Source organism: Zerene cesonia, chromosome 24 (genome assembly GCF_012273895.1).
Source record: "Zerene cesonia ecotype Mississippi chromosome 24, Zerene_cesonia_1.1, whole genome shotgun sequence".
Taxonomy (NCBI): Eukaryota; Metazoa; Arthropoda; class Insecta; order Lepidoptera; family Pieridae; genus Zerene; species Zerene cesonia.
In genome coordinates, this window is record NC_052125.1 from 1873955 (window position 1) to 1887181 (window position 13227).

Here is a 13227-nt window from a genome sequence, read left to right on the forward strand (position 1 = left end):
GAAGAACAGACGAAAAATTAAAAAAAAAAAAATAATAAAAATGTTGAAATAGAATTTAAAAAGTTTTTAACGGATTTGAAACGCGATTTATTCATTATGTTATTAACCCGACGTTTCGAACACTTTACAGCGAGCGCGGTCACGGGGAGACTGGAACGTCGGGTTAATAATATAATGAATAAATCGCGTTAAAAAAAAAAGTTTTTAAATTCTAAATGTATAATACTCGCGTAAAATCAAACACAAGAAAATAAAACGTTGAAATGTTTAACTAATTTGTACTAATATTGTAAAGCTGAAGAGTTTGTTTGAACGCACTAATCTCAGGAACTATTGGTCCGATTTGAAAAATTCTCTCAGTGTTAGATAGGCCATTTATTGAGAAAGGCTTTATATGTGCTACGGGCGGGTGCCGGGGCGGACCGCTAGTATAAAAAAAAAACGAAAGACGTGTGGCACTCGGAAACAAACAAACAAACACACTGTCACATATATAATATTAACAAAATGCTTATTAATATTCGTACTTTTTATTGGTCTTTAGGTATATACATAAACCACAAATATAGAACCTCTTTTCTACCAAGACACTTGTATATATAACTACTAATTGACCCGGCCAACGCTTTTCTGCCTTATTCTTATCATTTAGGGTTATAAAAAATTGTTGTTGGCCGATTCTCAGACCTACCCGAAATGCACATATAATTTGACATGAATCGGTTCACCTGTTTCGGAGGATTAAGGTAAATAACATCGAGACAAGAATTTTATATATGTATAAGAAAGAGTATCTTTACCCACTTGATAAATTATTCGCAAACATCCAAAATCCTATGACAGTCGATCTATTACAACGTTAAAGACAGTCACAGAAACATATATATATATACATATATACATATATACATATATACATTGCATTTATAACACTAGTAAAATTCTTATAAATATTTGATATTACCGGTCCGCCTCGGCTTCGCCCGTGATATAAGTAGCCTTATAGCCTTCTTCAATAAATGGGCTATCAAAAACTGAAAGAATTTTTCAAATCGGACCAGTGATTCCAGAGAATAGCGCGTTCAAACAAACAAACTCTTCAGCTTTATAATAGTAGCCTCTAATAAAGAGAAAAAGCCTTCAATAAAGAGTTTTATAATATTAGTATAGATTAGTTTAGTTTTTTGATAAATAATTACAGTCATAAAATCACGAAAACACATAGACCCTTCTACCAAGAAACTAGTACAAAAAGCAATGTCCCACTAAGCATTCCTATGGGTCATTTTACACGTAGTCAACAAACAGATAGGTGTTATGCTTTGACACTCGATATGTATTCAATGTTAGCAGTAAACATCACGAATTGCGATATTAAAATCTGTGTTATATGAAGTACTGGCTGCGCCCCGCCGTTTCACGCGCTTAAGTCCGTATCCCGTAGGAATATCGGGATAAGAAGTTGCCTATATGTTATTCCAGTTGTCCAGCTGTCTACGTACCAAATGTCATATTAAAGAAAGAGGAAGTAGGAAGTAGGACTAGGCTGGGCCGCGCAGTTTCAATAAGAAAGCAAGCATTTCATAGAAAGAACGAAACAAAGAAAGAGGTATTTATTGCCAAGAAATGATGATATGACCATGCTTATAGTATAACTAAATTACAAACGCGAAAGCTTGTAAATGTTTATTAATGTATGCATGTTTGTTACTCGTTCACGCGAAAACAATTTATCGTATCCGTATGAAGTTTGGTACAGAGATAGATTATAGTCTGGATTAGCGCATAGACTACGTTTCATCCGGGCACCACACAAGTGAAGCCGCGAGTTACAGCTAGTATGATTAGATACAGATTTGAAACAGTGCTGATTTTGGATTGGTCTGTCTGAGGTTCCTTTTATAAAAGTTTTAGGTACTTGTAATTGCTTTAGAATAGAAATGTAATATACTAGCGGTCTGCTCCGGCTTCGCTCGTGGTACATATATAGCCTATAGTCTACTTCAATAAATGGGCTAGGTAACACTGGAAGAATTTTTCAAATCGGACCAGTAGTTCCTGAGATTAGTACCACGGACGAAGCCGGGGCGGACCGCTAGTTCTCTATAAGCAACGAGCATTCATAAACAAAAATATGTAAAACATATACAAACAACCACAGAAAGAATTATAAAGGTACACTGAGGTCGCATTAAAATCATGCTTTAGATTAAAACCTAAGAATTCCAGATCTTCGAATAAGTTTATAAAAAAGTGTATCGCCCCTTTAATTAACACACAACAAGTCTAGTTCAGCTTCGAACCAGATCGATTCGCGTGCACCATCAGCGAATAGTAATTAATTGTTTATTTAAATTTAAAACATTTAAATGATACGAAGATGCAAAATTTCCAACCGATAGATCGTATCAGACGATTTGACAAGCGGTAAAAGGTTGTTTTTTATTAAATCTCAATCCTACTATCCTACTAATATTATAATTAATGCGAAAGTTTGTAAGAATGTGTGCGTGTTTGTTGCTCTTTCACGCGAAAACTACCGAACCGATTGCAATGAAATTTGGTACGTAGACAGCTGGAAAACTGGAATAACATATAGGCAACTTTCATCCCGACATTCCTACGGGATACGGACTTACGCGGCTGAAACCGCGGGGCGCAGCTAGTACTATAAATGCGAAAGTTTGTTAGGATGTGTGCGTGTTTGTTGCTCTTTCACGCGAAAACTACCGAACCGATTGCAATGAAATTTGGTACGTAGACAGCTGGAAAACTGGAATAACATATAGGCAACTTTTATCCCGATATTCCTACGGGATACGGACTTACACGGGTGAAACCGCGGGGCGCAGCTAGTAGGACACAATTCAGTTCCCACTCTAACGCAATCTACGTAAATCGTAATCTGATAGATTAATTATTTAACATTAATATCGTTTCGTATAGTTATTTGATAAAATTACATTCCGTTTCGCATTGACCTTAGTTTTAATCTATTTATCGTGGAAGCAATGTATCTAGATTGCCTCAAGGTTTGTAGGTTTACGCCCGACGTTAAAAATTAATCCTAATCCAACAGTCGCAACCAAATATAAAGAAAGAAAGAAAGAAAGATAGTGAGAAAGAAACAGATACAGAGAGAAAGAAAGAAAACATTTAATCCAACACTCAAAAACAAAAAAGGCCATAACAATATAGTCCATCCAGTTTGAGGTAGGAAACCCAAAAAATCTGCGCACCCAGTCGAAAGTCCTGAATCTGACCCAACAAATATCTAATACAGTTGACTACTATCTGCTACTTCTTTTTCTGAAGGCGGTTGAGAAGTATAAATATTTATTGTGGGAGTGAGAGGAGGGGAGATGAGAGAATAAAGAAAAGGACTGGGAAGGGTGAGCAAAAGGAAAAGGGCCACCAGATCCCTCACTCACCGTACGAAACAAAGCAGCATGCTACTATTTCACGCCGGTTCTGTGAGGGTGTGGTACTTCCCCGGTGCGAGATGGCCCAATTCGTGCCGAAGCGCGCTCGACTCCCACGTGAACCTCTGTTGTTAGCAATGGTGGCTCAGTGGTGAGAACCTCGGACTTCAAAATCGATAAGTCGGGGTTCGAGACCGGGGCATGCAGGAAATAAATTGATTTTTCAATTTATCTGCACATGTGGATAACATCGCCACTGCTTAAAACGGTGAAGGAAAACATCGTGAGGAAACAGGCATGTCTGGGAATCAAAAGTTCGACGACATGTGACATCTGCCAACCCGCACTTGGCCAGCGTGGTGGATTATGGCCTGAACCCTCAAAGGAGGCCTGTGTTCCAGCAGTGGGAAAATATATGGGCTGATGATGATGATGATGATGATGGGGCACACACCTGTTTGCTCCTGTTGGTCGCGTTGTTGGAGCGCCCCTGCCGCAGCACGTCCCGGTGGCGCGCGATCAGCTCGAGCACGGTCCGCTTCTCCAGTTCGGTGAAGTTCTTCGAGCGCTCCTTGTGCCCGCGCCGCGCACGTATCGCGCCCGCGCCGCTGCGCGTCGACATATCCAGTCTGCGGATATCAAATCAAATCAAATCAAATCGAATCACATCGAGATCGATAGCATTGCAGAATAATTAAAAAAAAGTCACTCTCATGCCTAGTCTGCAACTAAGGCCAGTTATAACGTTCATGTGTTTAGTGTGTGTAAATCAAATCAAATCAAATCAACAGTATTGCAGAGAAATTTTCAATCAAAAATGTAGTCGTTGTGGATGGAGGGAGGTGTAATTCCTCCATAGAAAAGGGAGGTAACTCGACCAGTCTACACGATCGGCGGTCAAGCCCCGTCGTTATATGTTTTTGTATGTCTGTTTGTAATGTTTTCACACAAAAACTACTGGACAAATTTCAACAATTATTACAAACAACTATTACCGATGGATACTGACCCTGACTGATTGATTATAAGCTATTAAGGGTACAAAATTTAAATGAAATCTTTCAGTTTTAGAGTTGGTTCGATACAAACATAAATACATACAGTTGATTTATAAAACACTGCTTGTCTTGACTAGACTAGGTTTATATAGCAGATTAATAAAACACTTAAAAAAAAACGCTTATAAAATATATTAAATTAATAAGTGAATTAATTATACTGATAATAGAATAAAAGGAAAATTTATACTTTTTTTTACATATACATATATTAAATATAAAAAAATTAGTATAGTAATTTGAATTTTATTTTTTAAATTGTGAGAATATATTACTATTTATTAAATTTAAACGTTTAATACATAAATTATTTTACATGTTTTTTTACAATAATTTATAGATATATTAATACTATTCTCAAACGACTACTTTAAGTTTTAAAAAGTAGTAAAGTAGTAAAAGTAATTTGATTAACGTACAATTAAAATACATTGCGATAAATTAGTTAAAAACACGATCTGATACAATAAAATCAGTCAAGTGCGAGTCGGACTTGCGAATAAGCTTCAGAGCAGATACAAAAAAAAAAAATGGTCACCATCCAATTCATAACTATGCTAACCGTTGCTTAACCTAGACTTCTTATTGTTTGTTGTTATATTGGCAACTGAAAAAGTCGTTGTAATAGAGTCTTTCGGTCAAATTATTTTTTTATTATACTAGACGCTCGTCCCGGCGCCGCCCGGATATCAAGATTCCTGTTTCATCCCAAGGGTGCATTTAAGCGAGATGAAAAGTATCCCATCACCCAACACAGGTCATACCCTCTCTTCATACAAAATTTTAACCAAAATCCGTTCAGTCATTTCAGTGTGATTGGCGGACTAACAAACTTTCACATTAATAATATTAGTGTGATACTGTGATGCGATTTTTTATTACTATTATTTACACATAAAACTTGCTGAATTGAAGATAAATTAACAGCTTTCTTTATCAGCGAATTATAGCTAGCTAGCTGCGCCCCGCGGTTTCATCCGCGTACGTCCGTATCCCGTAGGAATATCGCGATAAAAGTTGCCTATATGTTATTCCAGTTATCCAGCTGTCTACGTAACAAATTTCATTGCAATCGGTTCAGTAGTCCTTGCGTGAAAGAGCAACAAACACACACACACACATCCATACAAACTTTCGCATTTATAATATTAGTAGGAAGTAGGATAGGATTAGCAGGAAGGACACATTCACCAAATATGATTCCACATGACACATTCAGAGCGGCTCAAATGTCCGATTTATATAAAAACACACGTTTCATTATATTATAATATTATATATTTTTAATTAACCCGTCCGTCGAGATATGGAGCGGTCTCAAACCTAGGTTTTTATGGCATTTCTAATTCCACGGTCTGCATAACTGGTTGAGTTAAGACTGGTTCCTCAAGGCTTTAGTTACTTGAATAATATACATACAAAAATGCTAGATTCGTATGCTCCTTATGTATATATATCTATACTAATGTTGTAAAGCTGAAGGGTTTGTTTGTTTGTTTGTTTGAACGCATTAATCTCAGGAACTACGCGTTCGATTTGAAAAATTCTTTCAGTGTTCGATTGCCTATTTATCGAGGAAGGCTATAGGCTATATGTGTACCACGTGCGAAGCCGGGGCGGAAAGCTGCTATATATATAGCTATATTGTTTCAATTCGCCCGGATGGAAGTCAGTCTTACAAAAACAATCCATTAACATATTCTTTGAATTTATCCCACTCCTATCCTACTTATATTATAAATGCAAAAGTTTGTAACGATCATTCACGCAAAAACTACTGAACCGATTACAATAATATTTGATACGTAGACAGCTGGACAACTGAAATAACACATAGGCAACTTTTTATCCCGATATTCCAACGGGATACGGACTTACGCGAGTGAAACCGCGGGTCGCAGCTAGTGTATTATATATGTAGCATATAACATGTATACTATATATCTACATTTAAAAACGAACTGTTGATCAAACAAACCTAAATTACGCATTAATTACTTGACACACTTAATCAAGATTTATTTGCTTTCTCTGATCGAAAAAACATAAACGAATCACTTCTATCCGATTACAGGAATAGCAAATAGCTAAATAGAATACTTATGTGACAGTTCGGAATCTAGTAACTTCTATGCTAATAATGTAAAGCTGATAAGTATGTTTGTTTGTACGCGCTAACTTCAGGAACAACTCGACCGATTTCGAAACCTCTGTCACCGTTGGATATACGCGCGCGAGGTTTGCGTGAAAGAGTAACACACACACACACACACGCTTACAGACTTTCGCATTTATAGTATTAGTAGGATAGGATTTTTTTTTATGTTACAGTCGGCAATGCAGCTGGTGGGACGCCTGATGGTAAGCGCTACCACCGCCCGTGGACATTTGGAGAGGCATAAGGTCCATTGCAGGCCTTACGCCTCTACAAATGGATTGCCGACTTCCTGGGAAGGGATTAAGAAAGGATTGGCGATAGGAATAAAGGAAAGGACTGCGAAGGGTAAGAAAAAACTATCTGATCACGTTACCTACGTGTTGTATCTGTTATACTCTTATTAACAAATCTGTGACTCTTGACATTTCGACGGCATTCCAATTTAAATTGCCAAAAAAAGATCATTTAAACATTACCCCTACACGACACGTCCATCGCTAATACATTTAACTGGTTATGCCGTTGTGTTCGGTTATTTATCACGTCCGGTAACTTGTATATGACGAGTTTTTTATTTCAATTACTGACTAGAGTCAGCAGTGACTTTAATGTGTGAAGATAATATTCTATACATAGTACAAAGCAACAACAAACAACACAACAAACCTCCTTGGTACAGTGGTAAACGCGTGAGCGTAGAACCGAGGGGTCCTGGGTTCGATTCCCGGTGGGGACAATAAAAAAAATGCCTCGGTCTGGCAGGACACAGAGGGCTGATCACCTATTTGTCCAGAAAGAAAATCGACAGATGTATATCATTTGCCCCATACCCCAGTACAGCGGATACGGGACTTCACTTTTTTAGTATAAAGCAAAGTCACTTCCCGCGTCCGTCCCCATGTATGCATGTACGCTTAGATCTTTAAAAACCGTTGCATAGATTTTGGTGAGTTTTTTTTTTAATAGATAGAGTGACTCAAGATGAAGGTTTATGTACGAAAGCATCTATTATACTACTCCGGTTTTCAAAAGCTAGTAAATAATAAAAACATCACAGCCAACTGTCTTTTTCAGTCTATCAATTAATGGCTTAAAAGGATATTCATCCGGGAAATTTTTTGAAAGCAAGCAAGCATTTCAATGCTATAAAACTAAAAATTAAAGATATTCATCCGTTCAATCAGACGGCCGATAAAAGATTTGGATCTACAAAATATTAGTTACTGACAAGATTCATTCGAACGTAATATCACTTCTAAATATATCTTAACTAGCGGTCCGCCCCCGCTTCGCCCGTGGTGCATATATAGCCTATAGACTTCCTCAATAAATGGGCTATGTAACACTGAAAGAATTTTACAAATCGGTCGTGTAGTTTCTGAGATTAGTGCGTTCAAACAAACAAACTCTTCAGCTTTATAATATTAGTGTAGATATATGAAACGCAAAGTAGGCTGACTCAACCGAAACTCAAATATTAACTAAAATTATGATGCAGACTTCCACTAAAAAAGGACTTGATAAATTCTAGCTCCAAGGGGATAAAATAGGGGATGAAAGTTTGTACCATGAATATTAATTTTGACCAAACGGGCGAAGCTGTAGGGAACAGCTAGTAAAAATATAATATGATCGAAAAACAAGGAATAAACTAAGAACCTGGAACTTCAAGTTACAGATAATAAAATTCAAATACTGTCACCATTGCGTCACAGAAGAGAGGCGTGAAATAGTACCATGCTACTGTGTTTTCCTTGGCGAGTGGGGGAGCCGGAGACCCATATCCTTTCTCAGTCCTTTTCCTTGTTCCTCTTGTCAATCCTTTCTTAATTAAAGTCGCCTTTCCAATTAAAAGTCGCCATCCATTGAAGCGTAAGGTCTGCAGTCGACCTTACGCCTCTCCAAAGGCATTATTCGCATTTATAATATTAGTAGGAAGTAGGATAGTAGGATAATAAATAATGATAAAAAAAGAAATTAAAACATGCGCACGGCAGCCCCTAAATACCATCCCGAGTTGCTAACAACATGGGGTTTGTACCTCGGGCTCATGACTCACGCGTCCCGCCCCTTACCCAAAAAAATGTTCAATAGTATAGTTTCAATCAAGACATTGGTGTTTTCGTTCTCAACAGCAGTTTTCCTACTTTCTATATCGTTTTAATGAATTGAATATAGATACTTAGTTCTTAACACTAAGTTCAGAATAAAAACACATATCCGCCAATAAATCTATGCCAGTGTATCATCATTTGTTTAAATTAACCTTTATATGTCATATAAATATTCATAGATGAGTTAAATTTTCTTAATATTGTGATAGTGTGAAGTTATAACAAGCATGCATGTATTAGATGCAAACATTGATCAATTTAACCGATATAAAAAAATCGAGTTTTTAATTGCACTCAAATATTCGACGAATAAATGATGCAGGATTTGAATAAATTCTTTCGTATGTATGATAAACAATTTATATTATATATCTATCCATAATGGGGCTTTGTAGATCGAGTCATTCCGGTATCAGCTTTCCGGTCCGTCTCAATTTAGTTGACAAATATTACAGGTATATAACTATGCGATTCAACTATGAATAGGATCGATTATGCGCTATTTTGCGACGTCATGGGGGTTCAAACGACAAAATATCCGAAGATGTATGAGCCAGGCAATCCAACTAATCCTACTATCCTACTAATATTATAAATGAAGTGATGATAATTAGAATAGGGAAGTCAATGACCTATATGGGTCAAATGGTGTTTTGTATCGTGACAATTTCGTGTGAACAACATTGATTCGCTTGGAAACACTCTTTAAATATCTGTAACGGTTTACTTTATACTAGCTGCGCCCCGCGTTTCACCCGCGTAAGTCCGTATCCCGTTGGAGTATCGGGATAGAAAGTTGCCTATGTGTTATTCCATTTGTCCAGCTGTCGACGTACCAAATTTCATTGCAACCGGTTCAGCAGTTTTTGCGTGAAAGAGTAACAAACACACACACATCCATACAAACTTTCGCATTTATAATATTACTAAGATACGATTAAGTAGAATAGGATATCACACTGTTATTGTGGAGTGTCATTTTTGGAATCGAAAAACAAAAAAAAAAATAGATCAATTTACGACTGCGAGATATGTAAATACATTTTTTGCAAAAACAGCACAGTTGATCGTTCTAACATTTACAACTGGTTCATCTTGTTATTACAAAAAATAGCACTCGGCGACGTTCGGTTCGTTACGTAGCTGTCAACATTCGGATTAAAAAAACGAATACTTAGCCCCTCACTTGATAACTCAAATTCAAGCTCAAACTCAAAACATTTATTTATTCAATTCGCAGCACTTTGTAATCGTCATAACATAGTTATAATATTAACTGTGTATATCATCATGATGATGATATCATCATCAGCCCATATATGTTCCCACTGCTGGGACACAGGCCTCCTATAAGGGTTTAAGCCATAATCCACCACGCTGGCCAAGTGCGGGTTGGCAGATGCCACATGTCGTCGAACTTTTGATTCTCGGACATGCCGGTTTCCTCACGATGTTTTTCTTCACCGTTTTAACAATTTCACTGCTGATCCAGAAACTTTTTTCATCCGGCGATGCGGCTATGACACGCTCAGCGTGTCTCCCGCACCGGCGGCAATCTTGCCGTACCGCTTTTGTCCCTGGTGCGGGAGCCCACGCTGCGCGTGTGCATAGTCTCGAGCCAGCTGTGCGGGCGGACACACCGTGTGTGTTCTAAATTTTTTTTTTTAATATTATTATTCTATTTCTGATATCGCGATTTATTTTTAAAGAAATTACAGTAGTCTTTATTTTTCTGCACACATTTGTATTTTATTCAAAATACTTTATATATTATAATGAACAATGAGCTGAAAAGGTACGAATAACGACCTCTCCTTAAACTTTTTAGAGTATTATACATTTAGAAACAAAAACTTTTTAACGGATTTTAAACGCGATTTATTCATTATATTATTAACCCGACGTTTCGAACACTTCACGTCGGGTTAATCTACTATATAAAAATAAGTCGGGTTTTCCTTCCTGACGCTATAACTCCAGAACGCACGAACCGATTTCCATGGTTTTGCATTCGTTGGAAAGGTCTCGAGCTCCGTGAGGTTTATAGCAAAGAACATTCAGGAAAAATTTCAACAGAAAAGCGGGAAAATCATTTTTCACATACAGCCATCTGGTGGCGAAACGGAGTTCGCCGGGTTTGCTAGTAATATAATGAATGATTCGCGTTCAAAATCCGTTAAAAATAATACTCGTGTAAAATCAAACACAAGAAAATACTAGAATTTGATTTGTTAACACTCGTACATAAAGATATTCTTTCTTATAGAATATAGATTAGCAATAAAAGTTTCATGCTGAACGCGCTTCAGATATTTTGCTTCGGAGTGTTAATATAACAGCGTATCAATTTATCGTCAACCAATGATATTAGAGAGGTTATTTTGTATATAAAACGTTGTCCAACGTAAATTTATGTTTTCTTTTTTTATTATTTATACAAAATATTTTCTTTTTCGTTTTATTAAAATTACATCCTAACTATCTAAACAAAGAAAATAATAAAAATGAAAGAAATCATAAAAAATATATTTTATGATAAAAATGTGTTGCCCGCACGCACTGGCGGCTTAGAAAATTAAACACGCACAGCGTGTTTTACGCACAGGAGACGCGATTTATCGCGGATGCCGGCTTCCACACGCTAGGCGTGTAAAGCCGCATCCTTGGTTCCAAGCATTTTTACACAACAGGTGTGTTTCAGCAGCCAACGTGTTAAGCAGTGGTGATGTTATCCACATGTGCAAATAAATTGAAAAATCAATTTATTTCCTGCACACTCGCCCCGGTCTCGAACCTCGACTTATCGATTTTGAAGTTCGAGGTTCTCACCACTGAGCCACTGCTTTTTAATGCGTAACTGTGTATATAAAAGTAGCAAATTAACCCGGCTTCGTTCGTGTGCAATTGTGTATGCATGTAACTAATATTATAAACGCGAAAGTGTTTGACTGATTGTCTTTCCTTCACGTCGGAACAGAGCGATCTTATAGTATCATTTTTGGGTCGGAAGATAGATTGGCTAGAGTCATATAGGCTTTAACGTGATAGTTGTGAAGTCCCGTGCCTAGTGGGGTATGGGGCAAATGATGTACATCTGCTTCACTGATCGATTTTCTTTACGGACAAGACAAAGACACAGAAAGCTGATCACCTATCAGCTTTCTGTGTCCTGCCAGATCGAGACATTATTTTTTGTGTGGGTCTCCACCGGGAATTGAACCCAGGACCCCTCGGTTCTACGCTCACGCGTTAACCACTGTACCAAGGAGACGGTTGGTCGGTTTTTAACGCGCTTTTATTAGCTTGGCCTGTATGTATGTATGTATGTATGTATGTATGTATGTATGTATGTATGTATGTATGTAATGGAATCTTTGAACATCATTTTCATCAATTTCCAGAAGTCTGATTAATTTGAAACTTTGCATACGTATCAAGGACCGATGACAATGCAATAATTTAATAACAGTTTCCCATTATCCATAATGGATTTGCCAGGATTGATAAATTCTTTCGAATGTTACCAATGTTGTTAATGTGTAAAAGTGTTACTGTAAAAGCGTGGGGTGCATTTTACTGTAGTTCATAACTATCCTCTCATAGATAGTTACCAATGATGATTGTAATATATAAAAATATTAAGCACCCCACGCTGTTTACTCTGAATTGAATCATTGTGTAATAAATTAAATTTTATAATAGTTTTGTTTTGAGGTTATTATATATCATTATGACTGATTGTTTCATCTGCAACTATAGTTACATTCAACTCTTTGCCATCAAAAATTATTATCTAGTTTTTAGTTCAATTTGCAATAAAGGCGTGTTTTTTTTAACTATAATTATTAACGTCATAAAGTATCTAATTCTCGCATAAGAGAGCATAGACGCATACAACAGCCAACAATGTTTAGAAATTAAAAACTTTTTAACGGATTTTAAACGCGATTTATTCATTATATTATTAACCCGACGTTTCGAACACTTTACAGCGAGCGTGGTCACGGGGAGACTTGCCCACAATGTTTTTTTACAATAATTGTTAATTTTTTTTTTCTAACTCATTACTGCAACTATAGAAAAAAAATCGTCGAATTTTTTTTTTTTTGATTTTTCAATGTTTTAACACCTTTTTATTATTTTCAGTCTTCTAGACTCGAATTTGACAAACTTTAAACGGATATTTAACTCAAACTTCATACACTTATCAAGTATCAGTGAAAATACAATCATTTCATGAGTTTATCTTATTATCCTGATTAGTATAGGCGGGAGTAAATAATTTCCTCACATGTACTCTGTATGGAGGTACGATTTACTTGATTTAACATTTTATTTACTTGATTTAATATTTTTATTTTATAAGTTATTTTTAACATTTTATCATACTTCCTATTAATTTTATAAATGCGAAAGTTTGTGAGGATGTGTGTGTGTATGTGTGTGTGTGTGTGTGTGTGTGTGTGTGTGTGTGT

At 36.6% G+C, this 13227-nt stretch overlaps 1 protein-coding gene across 1 annotated transcript in view; it reads right to left on the minus strand.

The window, feature by feature from the left end:
• The window catches only part of LOC119836355, a 29366-nt gene that overhangs the window by 6618 nt on the left and 9521 nt on the right, over positions 1-13227 (minus strand). Inside the window, exon 2 of the mRNA XM_038361659.1 lies at positions 3856-4051. Coding sequence (XP_038217587.1) covers positions 3856-4044 — 189 coding nt within the window. The 5' untranslated portion in view covers positions 4045-4051. The remainder of the gene's footprint in view (positions 1-3855; positions 4052-13227) is intronic.